This window comes from Eupeodes corollae, chromosome 3, assembly GCF_945859685.1.
Source record: "Eupeodes corollae chromosome 3, idEupCoro1.1, whole genome shotgun sequence".
Taxonomy (NCBI): Eukaryota; Metazoa; Arthropoda; class Insecta; order Diptera; family Syrphidae; genus Eupeodes; species Eupeodes corollae.
The window spans coordinates 53,994,242-54,020,104 of NC_079149.1; the positions used below are offsets into that span (position 1 = coordinate 53,994,242).

At 31.2% G+C, this 25,863-nt stretch overlaps 2 protein-coding genes across 3 annotated transcripts in view; both read left to right on the forward strand.

Moving 5' to 3' along the window:
- LOC129949319 (protein spinster) overlaps positions 1–8,502 on the forward strand; it is a 46,119-nt gene extending 37,617 nt beyond the window's left edge. For both annotated transcript variants that reach the window (XM_056060706.1, XM_056060707.1), the window contains exons 5-8: positions 3,126–3,224; positions 3,293–3,448; positions 3,527–3,668; positions 7,410–8,502. In XM_056060706.1, the coding sequence (XP_055916681.1) occupies positions 3,126–3,224; positions 3,293–3,448; positions 3,527–3,668; positions 7,410–7,465 (453 nt within the window). In that variant the 3' untranslated portion in view covers positions 7,466–8,502. The remainder of the gene's footprint in view (positions 1–3,125; positions 3,225–3,292; positions 3,449–3,526; positions 3,669–7,409) is intronic.
- Positions 8,503–11,524: 3,022 nt separating this feature from the next.
- LOC129950361 (uncharacterized) lies at positions 11,525–24,483 on the forward strand. The gene is made up of 5 exons (XM_056062276.1): positions 11,525–11,640; positions 22,809–22,879; positions 22,938–23,138; positions 23,211–23,489; positions 23,547–24,483. The coding sequence occupies exons 1-5, from the start codon at positions 11,620–11,622 to the stop codon at positions 24,151–24,153; spliced, it is 1,179 nt and encodes a 392-aa protein (XP_055918251.1). The 5' UTR covers positions 11,525–11,619; the 3' UTR covers positions 24,154–24,483.
- Positions 24,484–25,863: the final 1,380 nt, after the last annotated feature.

The window sequence follows — 25,863 nt, forward strand, 5'->3', positions numbered from 1 at the left end:
CCTTTTTTTTTGTTCTATCGCTTTAAAATTATAAAACAAAAAAAGTATATTGTTGATTATTATATTATTTTTGTAAGATCTTGAATTGTAATTTTAAAACTATAACAAAATTCATTGAAAACATTATCTAACTACAAATGCAGTTAATTTTTGTAATAAGTAGGTGGTGGATATTTTATTTATTTTTATTGCTAAGCACATTTTCTTGTAACTAATTTCACATTCAAACACAACATATTCACATAAAAGTTTAACGTTCACGTTTAATCAGTTTATTTTATTTTAATTTATATTTCCCGCAAAGTTTCTTAAGTATGAAGCTTTACTTACCTTAGAGTCGTCGGGTATAAGATGATAGTATGCACTTCAAATAATATCATGAACCTTTTAAATAAGAGTACAGGATTCCAGTATTTACATTTTAATTCATTAAATGCAAATATCCTGGCCCTGGTCTTTTAACATTTTCAGCAATTAATTTATGATTATGATGAGCAATAAAAATGCAAAAATTCCCAATAAACAATAGCGTAGTCTGCTGGAGGCTTTCATATTGGGATCTTTGAGAAAAGTGAATTATATCCAAAGTAAACATTTTACGGATTCACCAACTTCTTAAATTTCTTACCTTTTAAGTGTCAAACAATAATTGATCTACAACTTCAAAGGTCAAAGTTTAGGTGTCAAATTTTTCTTAATTACTTTAACTCTCGTATTGCATTCTAAAAAATCTTTTATAAATTGTTAAATTACAAAAGATAAGACATTCTATCGACGATCGATATAATTTAATGGTTCAAATGGTCCATCCCCTAAGACCAATTTTGGCATACCCTTTCTAATAATTGGGAATAAATGCTTCGCGTGCTGTGTGGCACCATCTTGTTGAAACCACAGGTCATGCAAGTCAAGCCCTTTCGTTCGAAAAAGTTAATTATGTAAATAGTAGCGCTCACCATTCACAGTAACTTTGCGATTCGTATCATCTTTGAAGAAACACGAACCAATGATTCCGCAAACCCACGTCAAACAGTGACTTTTTCTCATAGCATTGTAAGATCTTCCAATACTAGGTACTGGTTGTCCTATAAAAAAATCTCTAGGTAAAAAAGGCATTTCATTTTTAAGTTCTTAAAGTGTCTTAATTATTATAAATAAGTTTAGAAGTCTTCATTTTTACATCCCCTAACAATTTATTTCCAACTTATAGTTAAGCCCTGAATCCGTCTTTCTTCAAATATCAATACAAAATTCGGATATTTATGATTTTGTTACAATGAACCAAACTTAAAAACAAACAGACTTCTTTTTCCTTTTGTATCATTTATGTACATATATAATTATTATTTAGAGCTTAAAAAGCAAACATTCTTCAATATTTCATGTAACTGAATTGTAACAAAACGATAACGAATTTAAAAACATTTGGTTTTCCCCGGTTTACTTAAACGGAAGATAACTTAAGAATGTTCCTGATATTTCTTTACTACTATTAATAAAGCTAAACCAATAATAACACCTCATACATTCCACCTCAACGGCTGGATTTCCGTTAACCAAAACTTTAAATACAAATTATAATAATTATTCATATTGCGAACCATTCAAATCAAGTGATTTCATTTGTACTACATACTTATTTTTAATAGCTTATATTACACTCAACATACAATTCAATTCTATTTTTATTTAGTCATTTAGATGATATAACAGTAAGTACAACACAAATACGTTTTCAAGTTCAAATATAGCTTCTATTATGTATTTGATTTCAATTGAAGTATTTTTTTCTTTTATACGAAAAGCAGCAGCTATGAAGACTTTTTTATGAATGTAAACTTACCTAAATTATTATTATTCGATGTCATATGACTTCATGTTATATTAATCAAACAGCCAGATTAACCTGTAATTAATTTACAAGTTTGTATTAATATTAATGAAACACTAAAGTTTAATACAAAATTGGCTTACTGTTTCTGACTGTAAAACTAGTCCCTATTTGGATTATAAATAGTATGTAAAACATAGCTAACGTTTAGATATATGAAATTTTAATTCTGAAGAACTTTTGGTAAATAAAATCAAATTTTATTTTGGAAATTAAGTGAATGTCTCTCATATTAAAAATATGGACATTTTCATAGATGTTCGATTATTTTCTTTTAAAACAATTAAATTAAACCATCAAAGAAATCAGTTTCTTAGAAAAACAAATCACTAGAACAAAAGAACATTATGGTTCTCTTGGTATTTAGTTATTTTATAACATCAACGAAAAGTTAGAAAGGCCTGATACAAGATCTCATTAATATTTTTTTTATTTAGTTCATGTGAAAGATTTTCCTCTGCAATTCACAACCTATCTCACTTTACTACCGATTCATCCCAAAGCCTAAAATTAATTTACTAGTTTAGACTTTTAATCAAACTATTTTAATTAATTTTGGTTCACTTAAGAAAAGAAATTCTAAGTTATTTAGTTTTGTTGTCACATACTTTTAATTATGTTTGTAGTGTTTTTTTTACCAAATACAATTATTAACTGCCAGTAGTTAGATTTGTTCTGCAAAAAATTATTGTTAAATCCGAAATCGCTTTGAAATTTTGCTTGCTTCGTTTTTTCATAAATAAAAAATCATCAACAACAAAAGACACAAAATACATGCAACACTACTCAATTATATTTTTCCCTCGGGCAAGACATCTTAACGGATTGACGGTTTTAAATTTAAATTATGCACTCAAAAACATTGCCCGATTTTATTTAAACTAGTTCGCCTAAAAGTATGCATTTCCTCATATACTCTCCACTTATCTGGAGCAAGTATCCAAACCTTTATTGTTTAGAATTTATAATTTCCTCTTCTCGAACCATTTTGCAAAGTTGGTTTATGTTTAATTTTCTCCAAAAATCAGCACCATCTCTTGAGAGCTTTATGTATGTAAATAACAATGCTTTTATTCCACAATTTATGTTTTCCTATTTGAAGGAATATTTAAAAATAAAAACCGTTAGGCACTTCATTCTGTACACTTCTCATCTATTTTTTCACTTCTATTACTTTGTATAAATGTATGTATATATTTGCAACTTTAACTTATTTTTAAAAAATTACCTTCAGTATGTTGTGGTGCCAACAAGACGATCGACTGCGGAAGCATTCCAAATTCTTATCTCCCATGCATTCGGAGATGCTGGAAGCCCATATCTAGTCGGTGTGGTAAGTTTTAAATGCTGATTCTGGTTTTAACGCAGACACAACTATAAAATTAATATAATTGATTTTAGTTATCTGAAGCAATTAAGAAACACTTGAGAAATTCTGCACACACAACGAGTGAATTTGTTAGCAATGGATTGGAGAGTTTGTCACTTTCTCTAGAAAATGCAACAACAACAGAAATTGCAACACTAGCAAATCCTCTTCCTCTGATTGGAGATGAGGTAATGTACTAAGCTATATACATATGTATAGATTTAATTAATCTTTTATTTTTTTTTCTTTATTTTCTTCATGTAAAGGATACAAATCTTACAAAATTCGAAGCACTACAGTATGCGTTGTTTTCTACAAGTTTTGTAGAAGTTATTGGTGGCATTTTCTTCCTATTAACAGCTGCTTTTATCATTAAGGACAAAACGAAAGCTAGTCAGGCTGTTAGGGGTAAGTAATTTGATTTTGTTGTTATTAATTTATTTGTAAATAAGTATCGGTGAAGAACATTATGGTCTTTTTGAATTGTAGTTTGTTAAAAAACGGGCGATATCAAAATAAACACATATTTTGGCTCAATAGAAATTCACACAATTATAATCTATCTAATAATCTATCGATGACTTCATTAACCTAATAATAAATCAGATTCATACATTTATTTAGAAAGATATTTTTGAATATAATTTTTTCGCAATAAAACCTTTCAGTTACTATACTCCGTTCAATTTGAATACGCAATACAGGAAAGATAGGATATTTGCCTTTCATCCATACTATTATGGAATTCAATAAGATGTGTCCATTTTAAAGCTCTCACAGAGCTATCTTGTTGGTAGGTTTACCATTTGTTTATTTAGATTTTATGACCAGAAACTTGTAGATCGTAAGCTGAATTTAAAAAGAAATAATCTTTATTAAATTTGTTTAACGTAAAAACGATTTATCTGATAATCATCGACTTTACACTTTCTATATTTTTGCTTTCTTTTTTGATGGTGAGTTTTGGCATTACATTTTATTTTGCTTCAAACAATTTTAGGCAGTTCTCTCTGCCAGAGAAAATGGATCCGCAGTTTTCTTAATAGCTTCTTATTTTATATAATATCGTAAAATTTGTAAGTTGCATCAACGATTGTCTGCTTCTTTTATACACGTATGTCCTTCAAGTACTTAAAGTAATATTAAATTTAAATAAACACCAAAACACAACACGGCACATAAATTATATCAACTCAAAAAGTTTATTCCACTGCAATACCTATTTTTTCACGAAATTCTCTTTTTTTTATTTAAATCTGCATGAACTAAAAAATCGAAGTTGCAATTAAATAATAAACAAAACTCCATCAAAAACTTCATTAAACAGCAATCCTTCCTTTAAAATAAATAGCCAAGTAATATTGGAAAAAATAATAAGACAAGCAGAAAAGCCGGCTACGACAACACCTTTTTCCTCAAACTTAAAATCATGCTCCCAAAAGCTAAAGCTTCAGGTCGGAAAGCTCTAAAACAAAAACCAAAGAAAAAGTATTATTATTTCCATCAACGAATGAATATGGTACCTTTGAACAAACATGCTTTTATTTTAACTACAATGGTCGGAAAAAGTATTTTGACAAACAAAATATCGTACATTTTTATTCAAATATCTTATTTGATCAGTTGAAATTTTTTTAAAAAAAATGCATAATAATGTTAATGCCATGAGCATTCAAAATAATATTTAATTTAATTCAATATTATAGTTCTGCAACTGAAAATTATTTTTCAGAAATATGTGGTGGAAAAAGTATTTTGACAAAATATATTTTGAGGAAAAAATGAGTTTGAAAAGAAAATTAAACAAAAATTAAAACATAATTTAATATAAAATGAAATTTCCGTTGCTATTAATGTCTTTCTGCAATCGGCCTGGTATAGATTTTACCAAATTTTGAAGAGTTTGCGGAGAAATTTCCTTCCAAAGGCTTTCGACCTCAGCGATTGTCTCTTTGCGCGTTCTTGTCAAGCATGGACTCATTTTTCGCTTTATATAGGCCCACACATTTTCTATTATATTTAAGTCGGGGCTTTGAGGTGGCCAATTTAGAGTATTTACACCCACTTCCTTTAGAAAATTAGGTATCATCTTGGCTTTGTGACAAGGTGCGTTGTCTTGCTGCAAAATGAACGGTCCAATCAATTTTTAGCCAGAACTAAAAGCGTGGTTATTTAAAATATCCAAATATTGTTGTTTGTTCATCATTCCATCGATTGCTACCAAGTCTCCGGTGCCATTAAAGCAAACACATCCCCAAAACATGACGGTGCCAGCACCATGAGGTATTCGTTTACACACAGGTGCTACTTTGCTTCGCATTTTTTTAGGGATTCTGCAAAAAGTTTTCTTTTTTGACCCGTGGTATTCAAAACAGCTTTCATCAGTCCACAATACTTTTTCCCAAAATGATGAAGGCTTGTGTAAAAATTCTTCGGCAAACTGCAGACGTTTAAGCTTATTTTTTTGGGATATTTGGGGTATTGTTCTGGCTATATAAGTAGCAAAGTCAGCCTCTTTCAAACGTTTTCATACCGTTTTTTCTGAAATTTCAATTTCATGCTCTTTTTTTATTTCAATTGCTGCAGATTTTGCGGTGTTCAGCACATTTTCTTTAAACTTTTTGACTATTAAACGGTCCTCTTTCTTGGAAGTCATTCGTGGTCGCCCTGAACGTGGAACATTTCGAGTGGATTTGTTTTTTTCTGCTTATTTGTTTTGTAATAGACGGTTTGACGAGGAACTTTATATAGTTTGCTTAACTTTTCCACCAAAATACCCGCATAATATTTGGTCACCATCTCAATTCTTAAGTCTTGACTAACTTCCGACGTTTTACCCATTATTATCAACTAATTGTTTGTAAATGTCGTCGAAGTTAATAAATTTTATTAAAAAGAGACAATATAAATAGGAAATATCAACTCTGATAGCACGCGACACGAAAGAAACTGCAAAAATTACTATGTCAAAATACTTTTTCCAGTTCGTTATGGCTCAGTGTATTCATTAAAAGGGTCCCAAAAAGAATGTATGAGAAAAATAAACTATTTCTGGATTTTACCGTTGTCTAGGTACATTGTTTTTGGTTTTGAGTAGCAAAGGATTCTCGTTACATTTCTCAGTTTACCATATCAAGTGGTCTAGCATTACAAATAGTATTGTCAAAATACTTTTTCTGACTATTGTAAACTATAATCGAAAGATAAAATGACGATCAATCTCTGAAGGAGAAAGAATTGGTCATGCTTAGATGTATGTACGTGGGCTTAGGGAATATTACAAAAACTGTTTCAATGTAACTCAGGACTCGGTTCGGTTTTTATATGAATGGTAATTTCTTAAGTTGAGTGTCATGCAAACATCAGCAGGAACCAGTGTATTTGAAAAAGCTCTGCTATAGGGCTTGTACAGGGTCCGGCAAAAAGATATACCATATTTTAAAAAGCAATGACTAATAAATAAACAATTTAACAGAAATATTTTATTGAATTTTTTAAAATAAATTCTATGCCATTTTAAATAAAATAAAATAATTACTTAGTTTTAAACATTACCATTTATCTATAAATAGCTTTAAATATAAACGTCTAAAAATACGGGAGGTTTTTTTTTTGCCGGACCCTGTACTGCATATTCAAATTGAACAGAATATATCCCAAAGCGTTTTCTCTATATTAAGTTAGGTAAGATTAAAATTGCTGTTAAAAGATAACACACTTGTTGTTGTTGACCAGTTGTTGGACCTTTAAATAAATTGCATTTATGTATTCTTAGGTTTTTTTGGAAAGCCATCCGTATCACAGTAGACAATTATATGAATAACAATACAAATATCCACAGTAGAATCCCGGTGGATAAAATTAAAAGTGAAATCCTGTTGCAAATAGAGAATTGACTTTTATTCGACTATCGAAACAAATTTTCGAGTAATATCATTTTAAGTTATAAAATATTTCCTTTTAGAAAGCTGTGATAAAATGTTTCAATATAAATTCGTTCTTATGAATACGATTCCAAATTGTTCTTCACTATTGATACGGCAGTTAATTTTTAAATTAATACGATTATATAAGAACCTTCAGATTCGTCTTTTATTATTATTAATATTAAATATTAAATCATTATTTTATATGTTTTTCTATTTTCAGAAAGCCAAATCGCAGCACAAAGCCAAATGCCCATCAATATTGAACAGATATCATAAGTTACTCCGATCCATCCTAAATTAATTTAAGATGCATAAAAACGTGCCTATGCATATATGTAAACAACTCTTATATGCATCTAAAAACTAAATCGTAGGTTAGAAGTTATACAAAATACACTCTCTTACTATATCTTTAACTCATTCTAAATTAGTAGCGTGAGATTTTCCTTAGTCACGATATCAAAATACCTTAATTATTTTGACTTACTATTGTATTTTACGGCTGCGTTCTAATATTAATATTATAATAATTTAAGGCTAAACAGAAACAGAAAAAAAACGCATAAACATTTTGTAAATATGGTTCATAAAGAAATCATTTGAATATAATTTAAGTTAAGACCATCTTGTTTGTGGGAGATTTAATAACTAATAATAATAATATAACGGGATATGTTGCTCAATAAAAAATAATAATTATTCCAATCTGAATAGATTAACTTAGTGCATATAAATTGTTCTTGGGTATATTGCACATAATAAAATATTTTATTTTCCTTTTTAGTTAGGATTCAAATTAATAAATGTTAAGAATTTTTTTAGAGCTATATAAAAAGACAAAATTATATAAATGCTGCCACTGCAAGTATGAATTATATACATATAAATAAATTAAATGAAATAAAATAAAACTATGATTGTTGCATTGATACAAAATTGAACATCCTCTTTATAAAACCTATGGGTAATAAAATAGGCATTGGAAAAGACTGTTGGTAATAATATTAATTATCATTATGGATTAAACTTACTAATAACTGTATTTATTTTTCTTAATTAATAAATTAAAAGATAATAGGGGGCTTGAGTTATTTTGTTTTATTTGATTTTTTTTTTTAATTTGGGTGTCAATAAATTGACTCCAATTCGTGTTATTTTTCGTATACAGCCCCCTTAGTTTTCGGAATTTGTTAGTCAAAATAGAAAAAAACTGTAATTAGATTTGTAAATACTTTACATATTATTAGTTTTTTTTGTCTTAACAATTTTTAAGATGTTAAGTTATCAAAAAATAAAAAAATTGCAACAATAAATTATTGTTTTTATTTTCCAATTATCATTTACTAAATAAATAAATGTTTTAGTAGTTTGCGAACCTTCAAATGCGAAAAATATCAAAAGTGTACCGCTGGTAGTTTTTTTTTAAACTGAAAATATCATATTTTTTTTCAGAGGAATCACAATTTAACTGTTTCTTATTTAAGGAAGCGAAAAGAATTAATTCCAGAATGGATAGACTAAAAAGAGTTTGTGAATTCTATTATAAAAATCGAGACGAGGTCAACTGAAATGGGAAAACTACAAAACGAAACGAAGAGTAAGCAACCAAGACCATTCAGAAGAAGGCAGAAACCCCAGGACGGATACAACACTGTCTTTACTAGAAGATTTTTTTTTTTCAAAAGAAAGATAGTTTTTCTGAATTCTATGCGAAAAATGGACGCATACTGGCTTTCAAATAGATTAATAATCTTTAAATAAAGGTTTTCTCAATAAGGAATCGACGAAAGATATTTTTTTTTAATTTTTTGCCAAATTATCTATGCTGGTTTTGAAATAGATGAAGTGTTTTACAATAAGGACTTGACAACTAAATGGTCCATTTTTGAGTCAGATTGACATTCTATGTGTGTACATCAAAATCCGATACGCCATAATGTAATATGAACGATTCATAATTCTTGGTAACGCCCAATGGCATTATTTGGTTTGGATTGTTCTCGACCAACCCGTTGCCTTACTTACATGATAATATAACACAACGAACATGTAGACTCCAATGTTTGCACTTAACCATTCAATATAATAATAATTCAATAATTTTTCAATGACTTAACTTATTATTAATGCAATAATTACCACCGAAACTTGGAGTTAACGCTCTAAAAAATTTTTGTAGACGTTGCTCATTCGTGTACTTTACCTTGATGAATATGTTGAGTTTACTGAATAAATATACATTGACAGTGCGATTATAAGTGATAAGGGTGTGTTCAAAAATAAAAGTTCCAATTAGAAAAACCAATATAACAAATGCCTTAAATGGTATCAATGAATTTTAATTGTTTTCAAGTCCTTTCTCAAAATACTATTTCATCATTTCGCAAGAAAGTTAAATATTTTAGAAATTTAATATTGAAAGTTCAAATTTCTAATGTATTAAAAATAAAAACAGCGAGTTCTTGAAGAATATATGTATGCATGTGAAAAAACAACTAACTTTCTTTATATGTTGGAACCATAGCTTGTATCAATTCATCGTCAAAGCCTTTTTTAAATGTTCAATACCTTATAATTATGAACAAACAATATCTACCATTTCTAGGTTACTTATTATTATCTGAAACATTCTTTCCAGGTCACCAATTTATAACTTTTCTTCATAGCATAGAATTTAGTTTTCAATTTCTAAGTGACTTCCAGACAATGTCACTCATCTATACTTCCCACTTCAGAACTCCCGTAACGGTAGTAGGTTATTTCGACTTAACGAGCTCAATGCGTGACAAGGTCAATACAAAAACAACGTGGTACTCTTACATTCCACATTCTGAATGCATAGCATTAATTTCCAAATCTAGCGGTGTTTGTGTTCTAATTCCAATCCTACCTCTAAACTTATGTATATACACTCCCTCTGCGAATATATTTCATGGCTTTATTTTTCTATAAATTCAAAACACTTTACCTACTATTTCATCTTCATTACAAATAAAGGTAAATCAGAAAATAGTTAATTTTTTTTTCTGTCACATAATCATAACGATTATTTATTTAAATACCAACAAAAATCCATTTCTGCGTGCCATAATCAGCCACGCTGCCGCTACCACTGCCGCTGCACTGCGTTAACAAAGTTTATAACTTTTTATATTAAATCACTTCCAATAAAGAAGTCATTTTGTGCGTTCTTTAAGAAAACTTTCTTTTACGCTTACAGAATCAGCAATCAGAATTTATTACCACACTTTGGCAAGCTTGCACCATCCCCAACGCACAACGCCTATCTATGGCACAATTTATTAGATACATCTGTTGTTAATAAGTCAAAACCGTTACATAATGCTATGCGAACATGTTTTTATTGAACAAGTTGTCGCACTAACACCAGACATTGACTTTGATCTTATTTTCTAAATTTGATATGCGGTCATGTATGTGAGCATGTCCATTTGTCTATTGGATTTGGTGTGAACACTAATGGAAGACTAGAAGACCAAAATAGATAAAGAAACAGAAATATTGTACGCGAAATTTTCACCAAGTACAGAAAAAAGAATGACCAATGATAATTGGAAAACGAATTAGAGAAAACGTGCTGTGCGGCTAATAACGATGGTATCGGCAATGGCTGGCGCTGACGATGGCGCTGCTGGTTCATTCAAAACACATGTTTCGAGTCGACCTCTAATACTTTTTTCCGATGACCGACGACGACGCAGGAAGAGGTTTTCGTGGTTAAAATGGTCTATTTTCTGTATTCCCATTCTCGAAGCATGGTATCTACTATCTTAGTCTTATACCTTAACTATGCGCAACTAATAGCAATAGGAACATACGAGTATAGCTTCATTCTAAAGGTTTAGCTTTCACAGTGCGCAAGCTGCCGGCCGTTCCGTTCATCCATCAAACGTTTGTTTTCGTCTCTGTGATCGTCGTCGAAAGGAAAACGAAAAGAAAGGAAGAAAACATGCAACTTAAGCAGCAAATGTACATGAAAATGAAGAACATTCTTGAGCTCTTTCTTTTCACCAAACCTACGAAGAAATGGTATAATACGGAGAATACGGAGAGGAGGGGTGGGCTGAAATCACCTGGAACGCAGAAAAGGAAAGAATGCTTTAAAAGAGTTGACTTTGACTACTTGGTGCCGATGCGATGGAGAGGCGATGATCTTAATGATGAAGTTGTCTTTTCGCCAACAAACAGCACAAGCACTATGCAAGTAGCGAAGCTCCAATGTTGGGATCATTGTCTTTTGATTTTTAGTTCATATCAAAGTGTTGAAGCGAAGCGTTGTTCTTCTTGCGGTGCGTGAATCGAGTTGATAAAATTCTTGTGGAATTTTTGGTTGAAATATATTACAAACTCAGCGTGTGTGATTACATTATAATTATCTTGGATAAGCAGAAGATTTGTGTACAAAAAACATGGATTACATATTTATTTTGGTAAGTTTCCTGGAATTTTTAAATTCAAGTTCGTGTGTCAACTCTTTCGTTTTGCACTGAAAACAGTTTATTCTTTATGGAACAAACTAATTTAAATGGTTCAAAGTATTCCGTTACACTCATCTATAATTGCACCTACCAGTTCTTCAACTTTGCATAACATACAGTTATGATTTAAGTAGAATATACGTCTCTTTTAATTGCTTTGAGCTTGGGATAGTTAGTACCTGTACTTATTCTAAGAAATGATGATGTTTTTCTAGAACCATTTGTTCAACTTCACAAAAAATGAATATAATGTGAAAGAGCAAACATTTGGGTGCGCGTTTTAATGAAAAGAAATTGGAATAAACAACGACCAGAGCAACGGGTGAGCATACTAGGGATTGGCCTTATACGATGCGGTGTGCCATCGAGTCGCCGCCGCCGTCACACTCGTAGATATTTATTTTTCAAATGAATAAACAAACAAACCTCATTTAATCTGACCTCAAATACATTGACCCATATTTTTTTTGTTTGGTCTTTTTATGTTAATTCTACTTATAATAAATGAGTATATGAGTTGAATTTATTAATTCACCCACAGTGTTAAGTATGTTTTTGAATGATTATTGGTATTTTTCACCGTTTTTATTTCTTTTAGGTATTTACTGGGATTTGAAGAATTTCTTTTTGTTGTTAAGGCTTTTTGAAAGAAAATAAAAGTATATTAAGGTAGACAGGTGAAGAGAATTTAGGAATTAATTTGTTAAATGAAATTGCATTTGTTTTTTCGTTCAGTGCTTAAGATGATTTTTTTATACTTACCTACGTTTAAAGATTGTTAAAATAAAAGAGAAATTTAACTTAAGTAAAATAAATAGGTATGTACAAATTTGATGGCTTATGAATCACAACCAAAAACAAACGTAATAGACGAACATTAATATATGTTTTCCTTTTTGCAACTTATGTTTAGATGAAGTAATGATGACAGAATTTCGTTTTACAACTTGTGATTAGTGAAACTATACCTCCACTAATCGCAATTATTACACAAATTGGTCAATAAATAAACTCAATAAAAAAAGTTCTTGTTTAAAGCGCCCTGTAACTTAATATTGTTCAATCATAAAATGTTCAATATTTAAGAAAATTAAAACAAAATATTAAATTTAGATTTAACAAGAATATTCTTATAAATAGAAACGAATAGAAACCATTAATCAAATTATTATGAAACTTCTTCAAAGTTTTTTGAAAATGTCTGAAAGGGTATATGGCACAAAAAGAATAATATAAAGGAATAGTGATTATCAAATCAGTTTGAGATGGATAAATATTAATCAAAATGTTGATACATTTTAAGTGTCTTAAATTCCTCCAACGCAACGCTGAAAACAATTTTTAAAAAAATTTACAATATGTATACATGTATTATTGAATAAGTAAAGATGAATTTTAAAACTGTGTAAAAATGGAATTTTGTAAAGTTTCACGAGACAGATTTATCTTTAAAAATTTACATTTTAGTTTGGAGTGAAAAACTAACCAACGAATTTAGTATTCAATTTTTCATAAATGTACATATTTATTTATTAGCAATTCGAATAACTCCAAGAGAAAATTGTGTTAAAAAAAACTGTTTACTTTTATAACACATTTTCAAATAATGTGACTAGAAATTGTTCTGAGAAAAGAAGTCATGAAACGAATTGTTATATTGAATCAAGCTGTTTCCTGAAACTGGATTTCACTTTTATTAGCTGCATTCAATCTCGTGTTGAATATGGTGTCTTGGATATGTACATTTTTAAATACCTCATTAAACGACTTGGATACCTTAATTGATATAGATGGCTAAAAATATAAACAATATTTAGGTTTTCATAAAAATCAGACGAACATTAAGACTTCAATGTCCAAAATTATTATAAAATGTTCAATAGATCATTTTAATAATTCACAGCAGTATTACCAAAAACTATTCAAATTTGAAACACATCCTTCAAATCAAAAATACTCCATTTACCAAGATCGGAATCTTTCGTACGTTTCACTCTCCCAAACCCGTTTGTTTACATTGTTGTATTTGTAATTTTGACAATTAGTCCATGAATAGATGTGAAAACAAACAACACAAAAAACGATGCCGTGGGCTAGCGGCACTTTGCAAAGCAAAAACAAAATGGGGAGGTTAATATGTTTTTTTCAGGTTTTTCTTTTTGCTTTTTTCGATGAAAAAGTCAGTTTTAAGCTTTAATTTTGCAGTCATTTTGTTGATAGCGAACCAATGTACATTTTTGTCTTGAAAAAACATGTTCAACATCATTTAATTGCAATAAATTCACTAATTTAGAATAATCACAACGAAATTCTTTAAATTTCATAATTAACCTCGAATTATTGTATTAAAGATGCGTTCGAAGAACCATCAAATTAAGGGTGCGAGCGCAATTTATTGAATTCTACTAAATTTTCGTTAATGAACGGCCCGAATATTTATTTTGCAATTAAAATCTGTATTAAATTAATTAATCGAAGTAGGTATGTAAATAGTTTTCTCCATAATTTAAGTTTGGGACTATTTTTCAATTTCATTTTGATTTATAAATATTAAATTTAAAAAAAAAAAGATTTATAAGCGAAAAATACCTTAGCTATGCATAACATTCTTGATTGATGGAAGCATACGTGTATTTGCTATCAAACAAAACTATGTAACACATCAAAGGAACATCAATTTAAAAAAAATAATCAGAACGGCTATAGCGAACCCGTTTAATAAACGCAGAGCGAATAAAATGCAAATTTTGACATTTATCACAAAATTAAAATGTCAAAAACCCTTCTGAATTCATACACACCTCATTCAAATATCATGTATTCGACTTGAATGTTTATTCTTGACGTACAGAAGTTGTTTTTAGTAAATTCCCACAGTTTAACGCATAATATAATTTACATTCGTTCCTTAAAAATGTTTAATTACCAAAGTTTTTGATGAAATAGGTCCTATATAGAAATTTTTAGAAAAAAAACAATTTAAATTGAAAGTGGTTGTGAGAAACACTTAGAGGAGGATAATTATGACTTAGAACCGTTGGAATTATGTGAAAGGATCAAATAGTTTCGGAACGGCAGGACTTTGCAAGTGGGATTTCATGCATTTCATACGAATTTTTGATGAAATAGGTCGTATATACACACTTGTTTAAACTGGTTTATACAAAATAAAACTAGCATTGTTAATATTATTGCATTTTAATAATTTAATTCCATTTGAGTGCTATGCACAGACAAAAACATCTTGTTTACTTCTTTAAGCGATAAAATGATTGGTACTCAAGATATTTTAATAAACTTTTTTATAAAATTGAATCAGTTGCAGTAAAATGTTTAAGGAAAACAAACGAATGTTCTATTAAAATGGTGATACAGTTAAGTTATTAAATATTATAAAAAATCAAAGATATATTAAAGCGTACCTAATGTTTGACAATATGAAAAAAAAAATATATTTCATATCTTTATTTTATAAAATATAAAAATATAAAATAACATTGCAGTATAGAAATAGAGTTCCAAAAATTAAAGGAAATTCATAAAATACACAAAAATTGCAATGATTTTTCTTTAGCATTTTTGGTTATTATGCAGAATTATTCAACAGACCTACTTATGTCTGTTTTGTTGTTCTACAAAGTATTGAGTTACACTTTTGTCCATTTCTAATTATATTTAACGAGTTGCAGCTCATATGGCGTTCGCAAATAATTAAAGTAAACAAAATACAGCACTAATAAATCATTAAATATGTATTTGGTCAGTTTTATTTTAAATAATATACATTTACAACATTTATTTGGATTGAAATTAAAAAGCTATACAAATCTTCCAATTTAAGACCATGTCAGCACTTCAGATTCTGTTGGTTAAGATTGTTTAGTTTTTGAACGAGGCCATAAAACATTCAAAATAAAGCATTTAGATGTTCCTGCAGACTATAATGAAGCATTTTGATGAGCCGGAACACTAAATGTGAGAATGTGTTTGAATTTTGCATCATTTCACGCACACTGTCTCACATTTAATGTGTCCTTAGCTTGTAGGCAAACCGAAATGTCAGTCTGAGATTCCGATCTTGGTAATGGAGTATTTTTGCTTCAAATCATCAGCATATAGTTGCTTCAAATTTAACCATATGTTGAAACAGCTGTTCTGTCAGATAGGTTGAGTTCAAAAATGCAACTAGTTGCACAAGCCATGTCGACAAAATTAATGTAATGCAGTTATGAACAGAAAAACTTCTGCAACAATGTGGCAGATATACAATATCAAAAACCCAGTTCATAAATGTCATCGAAATAGGCGCCTATAAAAAAAAGGATGAAGGAAATAATTAAGTTTTTTCTTTGAGTAGTAGGTTTTTAGTGTCTTAACAAAATGCTTTCAAAATGGACTTATTTTTAATGTTTTGAATGCAACAAATTGATTCATTTATATAAAGTGAAAATATTATATTCAACTTATTAATAACAAATCATTCAACTTTTGGCCAAAAATTTAATACATTTTCAATTATTTTACCTACACATTTCGGTCTGACATTTTCCTGCCGAGCGGCAACAGAAATAAAATAACTGCAGATTTGATCACATTTCAGCTGTCAGACTGTTTTTTGAACAGAGTTACCGATTGCAGTAATACAGTGTATTTACATTTATGGACGCAAATCGTGCATTACTGCTGCATTTTGCACTTACCCATACTCACAAAGACCAGAAATTCTTGGATACCTTTAAATTCCTTTTTTGCCATCCCAACTGACTATTGGATCAGCTGTTTCTTTACACACTAACAAAAAGGTATCCCATCTGCCTGAGATTAAATGCAGATTAAAATAAAATAACAATGTTAACAGATGCATATTTCTTCAAAATATAAGCCTATTTTCCACAAGCAGAAGACGCAGTTTATAACAATAATACCCATATAAATATTTATACTAAACAGCTCCTCTGAATCGTTCTGAGAACCTATGCGCTTTATTAAACCTTTTCTTACAACTATCGCTATGGGGATATAGTCGCGATCCTATTAGAGTTATGGGAGTTTTATTGATACCATAAATCGTTAAACCTGTGGAATAATATTAAAAGATCTATAAACATGTGTCCTAGCGGACCAATGTATATACTCTGAGTTAAATTACTATAACACACCGTGGTTTGGCAACTTGTCGCATTATTGAGATTAAATTATTATTATCATGAATAATTTACATGATTTATAAATGGATGTGGAACTATAATAATAAACCTCAATATAATTTATCGAATTTAAGAAGATCATCTAAGAATATGTCCACCTCTTTATTTAACCATTTAGCTTCCAAAGTTTTATTTCAGGGGTGCTGTCTCTTGCTACGAATTGTCAAATCCTCCAAGAGTAATTCTTGTTATAAAAATTGCTTTCCAAAATTAGAAGCTCGAAACATGCATATAACTGTAGGTCCCCTCCATCACTGACATGATTCGCACACAAGAATGCTTAAAAGTTTTAAGTCACTAGGCCCTAGTTTGCAACGGACTGTTCCGTTACCTTATTTATTTATTTTAACTTCCAGGTTACATATGTGGTTTACATTTTTTGTAAATGAATACGTAGATTTTAGAGCACTAAGACTACTTTCTCGCCTAAATCTATAAACTACATTTTATCTCGACTTACATAAAAATTTTACACAATATGCAGATTCTCACTTTCCTTTTAGCCGAGTTTATAATTCGTTTGGTCAAAAATATACGAGTACATCTTTCAATGAATTTCTGTTGTTTTTTTGAAAAGATATGTACTTATTTTTGGTTGTCCAATTCCACTCTTTTCACTATGATCCAGAACCAATTATAGGAACTGTTTTAAAATAATAATAAAACATAAAAGTACCACCCTGAAGAAGTCGAGAAATAACCACAAAACGATTAAAAATTCATTTGAATTTTCAAGACCATGTACACTTTTCTTTGAAGAGGTCCGTTATCTCCTCTTGATTAGTTTATTATTATTTATTTATCTTCACGGTCACGGCTATAAAAAAGAGGTTCATTGCCAAAGGAAATAGTTTCTTTATTGTTCATTAAACAAATTCATATCTTTATTTCTTTACTATAATATTCTTGATTTCACTCAATCGCTTGGCTGAAATAAATGAAAATAAAGAAAGTAAAACTCAATCTCTAGAAAATCAATAGAAAATTCGATGCGCATCATTATATACGAAGACAATATAACCATTCAGGGAGTCATCATTATGCCAGCTATCTTTTAAACTTTAACATAGACACAGTGTATAAGCGAACTCCAGAGGTTCGTATAATGGTTTTGTTGGATTGAAATTAAAATGTGGTAGAAGAATGCTTTAAAATATATTTACAACAAAACGTTAGTCACCCTTGAAATTTATTGTGCACTTAAGTGCTACCCGTTAAAAACTTAGTGTTATACTCGTGACTTGTATAAGTATCTTCGAGTATTGTATCTACAGTTCAGAGTTCAGTTTTGTGATGAAAACAACTATTTAAATACTATTTTCACACTTTCACTATCAGTTTGCAGGCGTTGTCTCTTTATTTTTGTTTGTTTTAAAAGATTAAAAGTCGAGAAATAAAATAAAAAGGAGTTACAAAGGGGTTTACTTTTCGTTTCTAGAATGTTTAAAAAGATTTACACATAAAAATATTCACACGCATATATGTAAGATGAAAATATCTAAAGATTCTTTAGGACAGGCCAATCTAAAATTTCAACAAACTGAAATCAATAACGTCTTAGGTATGTTCCAATCACAGAAAAAATAACTAGAACAACACTCTGTGGACCTTTGTTACATGATAAAGCTGTAAAATTAAAAATTTCGCATAGTTTATGATAAACAAATAAAAATTTAACCAAATTCACTTAAATGATTCGTTAAAATGAAATGAGTAACATTATGATAACAAACAAATCCAAAAGAATGCGGCTATTAAGTCAAAGAGAAATTGAGTAGGTAGGTAGGTAGGTATCGAAGAAAGTGTCTTATTGTGTTCAATTAGGTCACCTTCACCTTCAATACAACACGTCGTTGCCCAGCTGCCCGTCTCAACGGCCACCGAATGATCAATGGAATGTGAATAATTTCTTATTTAAATATAAATATAGTTAAACTAGCGTACCCGTGCAGGGACTCCAGGAATTACAAATTTGCTTCAAAGTTTAAAATTAATTGTATGTCTCAAATTTTGTGCAGCTAGTCTCAGATTTGCTTGCAGTTTATGAAGTAAGTAGAACCGTTTTTAATATTTGATTAAAAATTAATATTTAGTAGCCGTCTAATATACTACGAACTGGCACAGTGTCTTTAAACTAGGCAAACAAGCTGAAAATCCTAGCATTCTCTATGTTCTTATTTGTACTATCAGATTTATCGCATGTAGGTATATTTTTCATCGTCATCATCGACTTGCAGTCAAAAAAATTAATAAACATTCTATCTTTTTTGTTAGAAGTTCAACTTTAAGAGATATTGTATTAAGCCTTATTTAAAAACATATGTAATTTTTGAACTCAGGTAATTTCTCAAGACAAACTATGTTACCCAGATAAACTGTGGATATTTTATGATCAAGATTATTTTTAAATGCAATTCCTCGCAAGGAAAAAAACTTTTGGATGTCACTGGCACTAGCTACTACATTCTAAAACCTATAACATAACTTATTTTTTAACTATGATTATTTTTGTAACTGTGGTTATTTTGCGATATGGGTTATTTTTTAACCCAAGTCATTTTATGACCCGGTTTATTTTGAAACCCATGTTATTTATATAATCTTGCTATTATCATAACTCAGGCTTTTTTATAACCCATGTTAATCTGTAATCTATGTAATTTTTCTACCCAGGATATTTTTGTTAAGCCTATTTAATATCGCAGGTTATTTTATAACGCTGGCTATAATGTACCCATTTTAAATAACCTAGGTTATTTTATAAACAAGTTTATTTGTAACTCATCTTATTTTGAGCCCAGGTAAATTCTAGATATTTTATGAAGAAGGTAATTTTATAGTACAGTCTATTTTGTAACCAATGTCATTCTTTACCATTGGTTATTTTATAACCCTGGGTGTTTAATAACACAAATTATTTTAGAACGCAAACTATTAAGAAACTGAGCTTATTTTTTAACTTAGGGTATTTTAAAACTGAGGGTGTTTTATCACCCAGGTTATCTGTTAACCCAGGTTATTAAATTACACAGATTACTTTATAAACCATGTTATTTCTTAACACTGGAATTTACGTTTTCGAGGACACCATTTTGAATAAAACTGTTTTTTTAAAGAAATCTTTTGTTTCTCGAGTTCCGATATCGTCAACTCAAAAAAACTACAGAGGGAACTTTAAAATTCGCACATGATTACATACAGGGTTTTTACATAGTTGGCTTAATTTGTATACATTAGAAAATAAACAATACCTTATAAGATAAATCAATGGATGCACATTTCATTGAAAGGGGGAAGGTGTACCTTTGGGACAATTCTTTTTCACTGTTGTAGCTACAATCCCTTTTATGAAATTTTTCATGACCAATTTGGGCATTAGCTTACTTACTTACTTACATAGGTCCTCAGATCTGTTAAGTCCGTTGGGAACCCCTTGAACGGCATAGGGCCTCTACTACGCCTAGGCGTCATCGTGTACGGTTTCCCGGGATGTGTTTCAGCTCTCTCCAACTTTTGCCTACTGTTCTGCGCCATGTGCTTCTCGGTCGTCCATCTCTTCTTCCTTCTTGTGTGAGCGGATTCCACCATTGCTTGGGCTGCAATACAGTCGTTGCCTTTTCGAATGGTATGTCCAATCTATTGCCACTTACGCCTTCGTATTATAGAGTCTATAGGATCCTGGCCTGTCTTTCTATATAAGACCTAATTTGATATACGGTTTGTCCAGAAAATCCTTAGGATGTAAAGAAGAAATCTATTTACGCAAGTTTGCGCTTTTTTGTAATGGCACAAGTCCAAGTGCTACACCCAAAAGAAGCACAGATTCGACATTTGTGTGAAACGCCGCTTTTGCTTTGCCGATGCGGCAGATGACTTTTTGTTCGGTCCCGCCTTCGATGGAGACGATACTTGTAAGGTACTGAAAGCTCTCTACTTTTTCCACCGGTTGCGAGGAAATATTTGTTTGTTTTATAAAATAAATAAATTATAAATTATTGTCCATGAAGAACCAGGTCCAGAGATGGAAGGGACCTACAGTTTATATGCCGAATCCAAACGGCTTATTTGAGAAAGCACTTTTCATGACAAGAATTACTCTTGGAGGATTTGTCAATTCCTCGCAAGAAGCAGTACCAGTGAAAAAGAGTTAGATGGCACGGGCATCACGCTACGGGTACTAGCGTAATGGTTAGTGAGCAATTGTTTTGCCGGAATTAATTTTCAGCCCCACAACTTTTGCTTCTCTCTCCACCCTTGTTGTCATTTGATGGGGATCCATGATCCTATATGAGAGAGTAAGCAAACATCGTCCGCGTAATCCAAATGCTTTAAGTAGGATGTCAATGTCAATTGGATCCCTCCGCTAACTGTCAAAGCTGCGCGCAGTATATCGTTTATCACCAAATAAAAAATTGGTGACAGAATAAAGCCCTGTCTGACTCCGCTACGGATTTCAAAATCATCTGACAACCTACCATCGTGCAGAACGTGACACTTGGATCCATCATATGTTGCTTTAAGAATAGCAATTAGTTTTTCTGTTAACGCTATCAAAGGCCTTCTCGAAGCCGATGAACAGCAGGTGTAATGGTGATCGATATTCAACGCACTGTTCAATAATATGACATAGACATTAGCTACTGAAAGTAATTTCACGAATTCTATCTTAGGTAAGGTTAAAGGGCCTGTCCGGGACGGAGTAGGACACACTTAGACTTATTCCAGCTTAATGGCCCATTTTGATACCAAATGAATCCTGCACTAATGTAAGTCCTTTACAAAACATGGAACAGATTATATTAATATGATTGGGATCCTTACAGAAGAATTTTCCTAGGTACGAGTAGTTCTTGCATTTTTGAGCTAGAGCAGGGCATGTACAGAGGAGGTGAAGAGCTATTTCCTCCTCTTCTCTATTCATACAACTTCTTCAAACGTTATTTGAGAATACGCCTAGCTGCTTTGCGTGCTTTGCTATTAGACAGTGCCCCATTATGACAAGGATTATATAGCTTATATGCGATCTACTAAGATATAGCAATTTAAATTCTTGAATCGAAGAATTACGAAGCATTGATCCAAAAAAATATCAAAGGTGGTAAATCACAAAATCTAGGTGGCTTATTGTGATCACTTCTTCGAGAATTTAAACAAGGTTGAAAAAACTTTATTTAAAAAACTGCAAACTGTGAAAAGAACTTTAAAATTTTTGTTTTACTTGTCAAATGCCAAAAGATGACTATTTCAAAAGTAACAAATGCCACAATTGGGGGCTTTTTAAAATAAAACTTTATATTGTAAACCCTATTTACAAAATTAATAGCTTGAAAAAAAGTTCAGAAATTATTAATTTCTCATATTAATACTGGTAAAAATTGTGGAATTATAAATGCTTATACTTTTAAATGTCACAACTTCCTCTCATTAATCTAAATCCATTGATCTTGAAGTAGTTTGTATATGATAGGAATTTAAAAAAAAACGTACAAAGTTGTTTGACCTCAAACGTCTCACGAACCAATAATTCTATAAAATGCTCCTTTGAAATAATTTTAAACATGATTTCTGTGCCACTTATCAGACCATTTTTTATATGTGTTTAAATTTTACAAATCAAAATATTGGATATGCCCAAATGTACCTATTAAGCATTCGGAGTACAAATATCGTAAATATTAAATGTTTCAGGCAAAAACCTAATTCGGATTTAAGGAAAGCCTACTTTTATACATCATGTCGATTTTATGGCAGATAACCATCCACCGACCACTAGTGAATCTACAACATTCTTGAACTTGAACAATGAACTTATTTTCAGAAAGTTCCATCAAATTCAGTCCAGCCGTTTATGATTGATTCTTTTCTCTTATTTGTTTCATTCGTTACTATATTCTTTATAACTTTTTTTTATAGAAGATATTTTGCCTGCTGTTTCTTGCAACAAATGCTCAAGTTCAACCTGAATATGAAGAACCACCAGAGGGGTAATTTAAATTCACCCTTACGACTCATTTAGAAACTCACTAAAAAAAATTTATTTAGCTATTACGCATTTGTGGAATCACCAAACTCTGTTCCGCCCAAGGTTCGCCCACCACCGTACACCCATGTTAACGTTGATTGTACCGATGCTCCAAATAAGAAGTCTTCAGTAACCGTGAATAATATCTGTGGTGATCTAAATAAGGGTGAGATCCCAAGGAATCCATTGCAGCAAAATGTACTTGGTGAACCCTATCCATTGTAAGGAGCTATTTTGAAAAATTCCCAAATATGTATGTATCTTCATCATCTTAATTGCGTCCTCTCTTTCAGTGAACTTATTCGAAACCAGACTCTTAAGTTTCTATCGAAGACATTGCCAGTGCTAAAAGCTGATGATACCTTGCCAAAAGTAACTCAAATAATTCGAGATGATCCTGTTGAGCCTGTAGAGAACAACATTGACAGGCAATACAATTCGAATGCGCGAAATCGAAGAAGTACTGATGAATCCGCACCAGCCTTTAGTTATTCTTATATCGAAGGACATGAAGACCATAAAGCCGTACCCAAAGAACGGCAATCAAGGAAATTCTGCGATGGAGGTGGAGTGTAAGTTTTAAAAGAACAAAATTGACAGAGTCAAAAATTTATTTCAAACATTTTCAGCTTCTGCACTCTTTACCGTGCCATTCAAGGTGACTCAGGGGCAACTCAACCTACTGTGGCAGAACGTCGGGAAGAAAACGGTCCGATTCGATATGAAGGACCACCAACACCTTGTCCCGCTAAAGTAGAATATGCTACACCTGTGTTTGCCAAAAACTATCAAGGCTCATGGCGTTATGTTGTGCAGATTCCCTACGAAGGCTACTTCACCCAAACTGTTGAGGTTACCCGTTGTATTCAGTCCCGCTGCCATTACTTGGACGGAGGATGCCTCTCATCTCCACGTTGGGTTAGTCTTTTAGTTGCTGAAATCTTCTATCCCGGTGGTGATGAGTCAGCAACAACTTCAACAACTACTGCTGCACCATCTGTTCAAGACTTCCAGGCCTATCAGCAATACTTACAAAAGCGTGCTGGTGTAGCGTCAGCATCTGATGGAACAACTACACCAAATGATCCAAGTCAACATTGCGATGGCCAAGACGAGATTGGATGTTTCCAGGTCCGACTTTATTATGATTGGTTCTTAATACCAGGTTCCTGTAAATGCTGGCGTCCAGACTATTTTGCTAAATATGTGAGAAGAAAGTCGGTCGCTGATTTATAAATTAAAACTTAAAAATCAAATGCATAGATTAAGTTTTTAAATAGTGGAATATATTTAATTTATTTATTTGCACTGACTGATATATTAAATGAGCGTGCTTATAGTTTTATTTTTTTCGGGGGATGGTTGAGGTCTGAAGAGAGCAAAATCTGCACTTTTGTATTTTAATACATATAGTATGCATATAAACGTACATAATTATTTAAATACATTTTACTCAATTAAGAATTTAGTGTATATAAATTAGGATAGAATTATTAACTTATACAAACAAAATTAAAATCTCATTTTATATAAATGTACATAATAAAAGCATCAATTATTGTAATACACATTGTTTAACTAAATTTCTGCCCTGTGCATCCCGGTGTAAAACTTAAAAGTATTTACAGGCATCGGTATGTTTTTTTATCTTACCAGTTCTAGAATCATTTCCTTCTACGTCCGTTGCTGCTTTGGAATCAATCTAATCTATAAGCTAATCTCGTTTATATATGTATCTCAATCCAATATTGCTCCTTCACGTTATAGAAATCGTTAACGTGGCTTGAATGACAACGTATTAGAAGAAGAGGAAGGTGGCCCAGATTGTTCAAGCACGAGCCAATTCATTGCCGTACTGAATACATTGAAAAATGTTGCTCAGGAATTCAGATCAGAGAAAAAAATGCATCTGCATGTACACGAAGTTGTTTTTCGTGGGGTAAAGGAGTTGTCAGATGAAGTAAAATTTTAGAAAACGCCATTTCATTTCCTCCACTAATTTCAAACTGATGAATTTATACAATATATGGTTTATGAAAAAAATGTATAGAAATAATGTTCTTTATGTCTGTATAACGCTTTCCAAAAGCTCTATCCTACTGGCGAAGACATTCGTTGTAAGCAATACTAGACTTTGGAGCTTCCACAGATGGCGTTACTTATTAGGCTAGTAGAATTAGAGACAACGTCAATCAAGTCCATATAGTATTTTTTGATAATTTGTACACGTCATTAGGTTTGCTGACATACCTAAGAAGCCATGGTCTAAAAACCGTCCGATCAAATCGAGTAATAACCATCAAATTGTGGAGCGAAGCTGTAAGTTTAACGAGTGTAATCAGAGGAATAAATCGCTAACGTTTATGGCATAGATTTAAGCAGAGTTTTGTGGATGGACAACAAAAGTGTTCAACTTCTTTCGACCTATATACCAAACCATTTTTCTCTCGTGATCTTGTTCTACCATCACGCCAGCTGGACAAAGTCTTGGAAGGCTTACTTAATGTTTCTAAAAAGCTCTGATGTATTTTTGCATTTTGTGTTATCTAAATTCCACTTTACACCCCCCACAAATATTCTATTGGATTGAGGTCCGGACTTTAAGCTGGTACATCCAAAGCTGTATTTTATTTTAATCTATCGTTGTCCTTCTGAAAAATGTAAGAAACAGGACAATTTTCGAAATCATACGGCTCCATTACATTTTTCAGCATATTTTTATAATGCGATTTATTCAAAAGTCTTTCAATTCGAACTATTTAAAAAGGCGATTCTTTTTAAGCCGTGTTGTTATTTTATTAGCACTACGAAGATTGAGATTAATGCCCATGTTCTGCATTTCACTTCTTGTGAATACACTTTGCGAAAGTGAATTTCGGTGTTCCATAATTCGTTATTGTGAATTGGATTTACGAACATGCAAATAGGTGTTCTGTATTTCGGTTT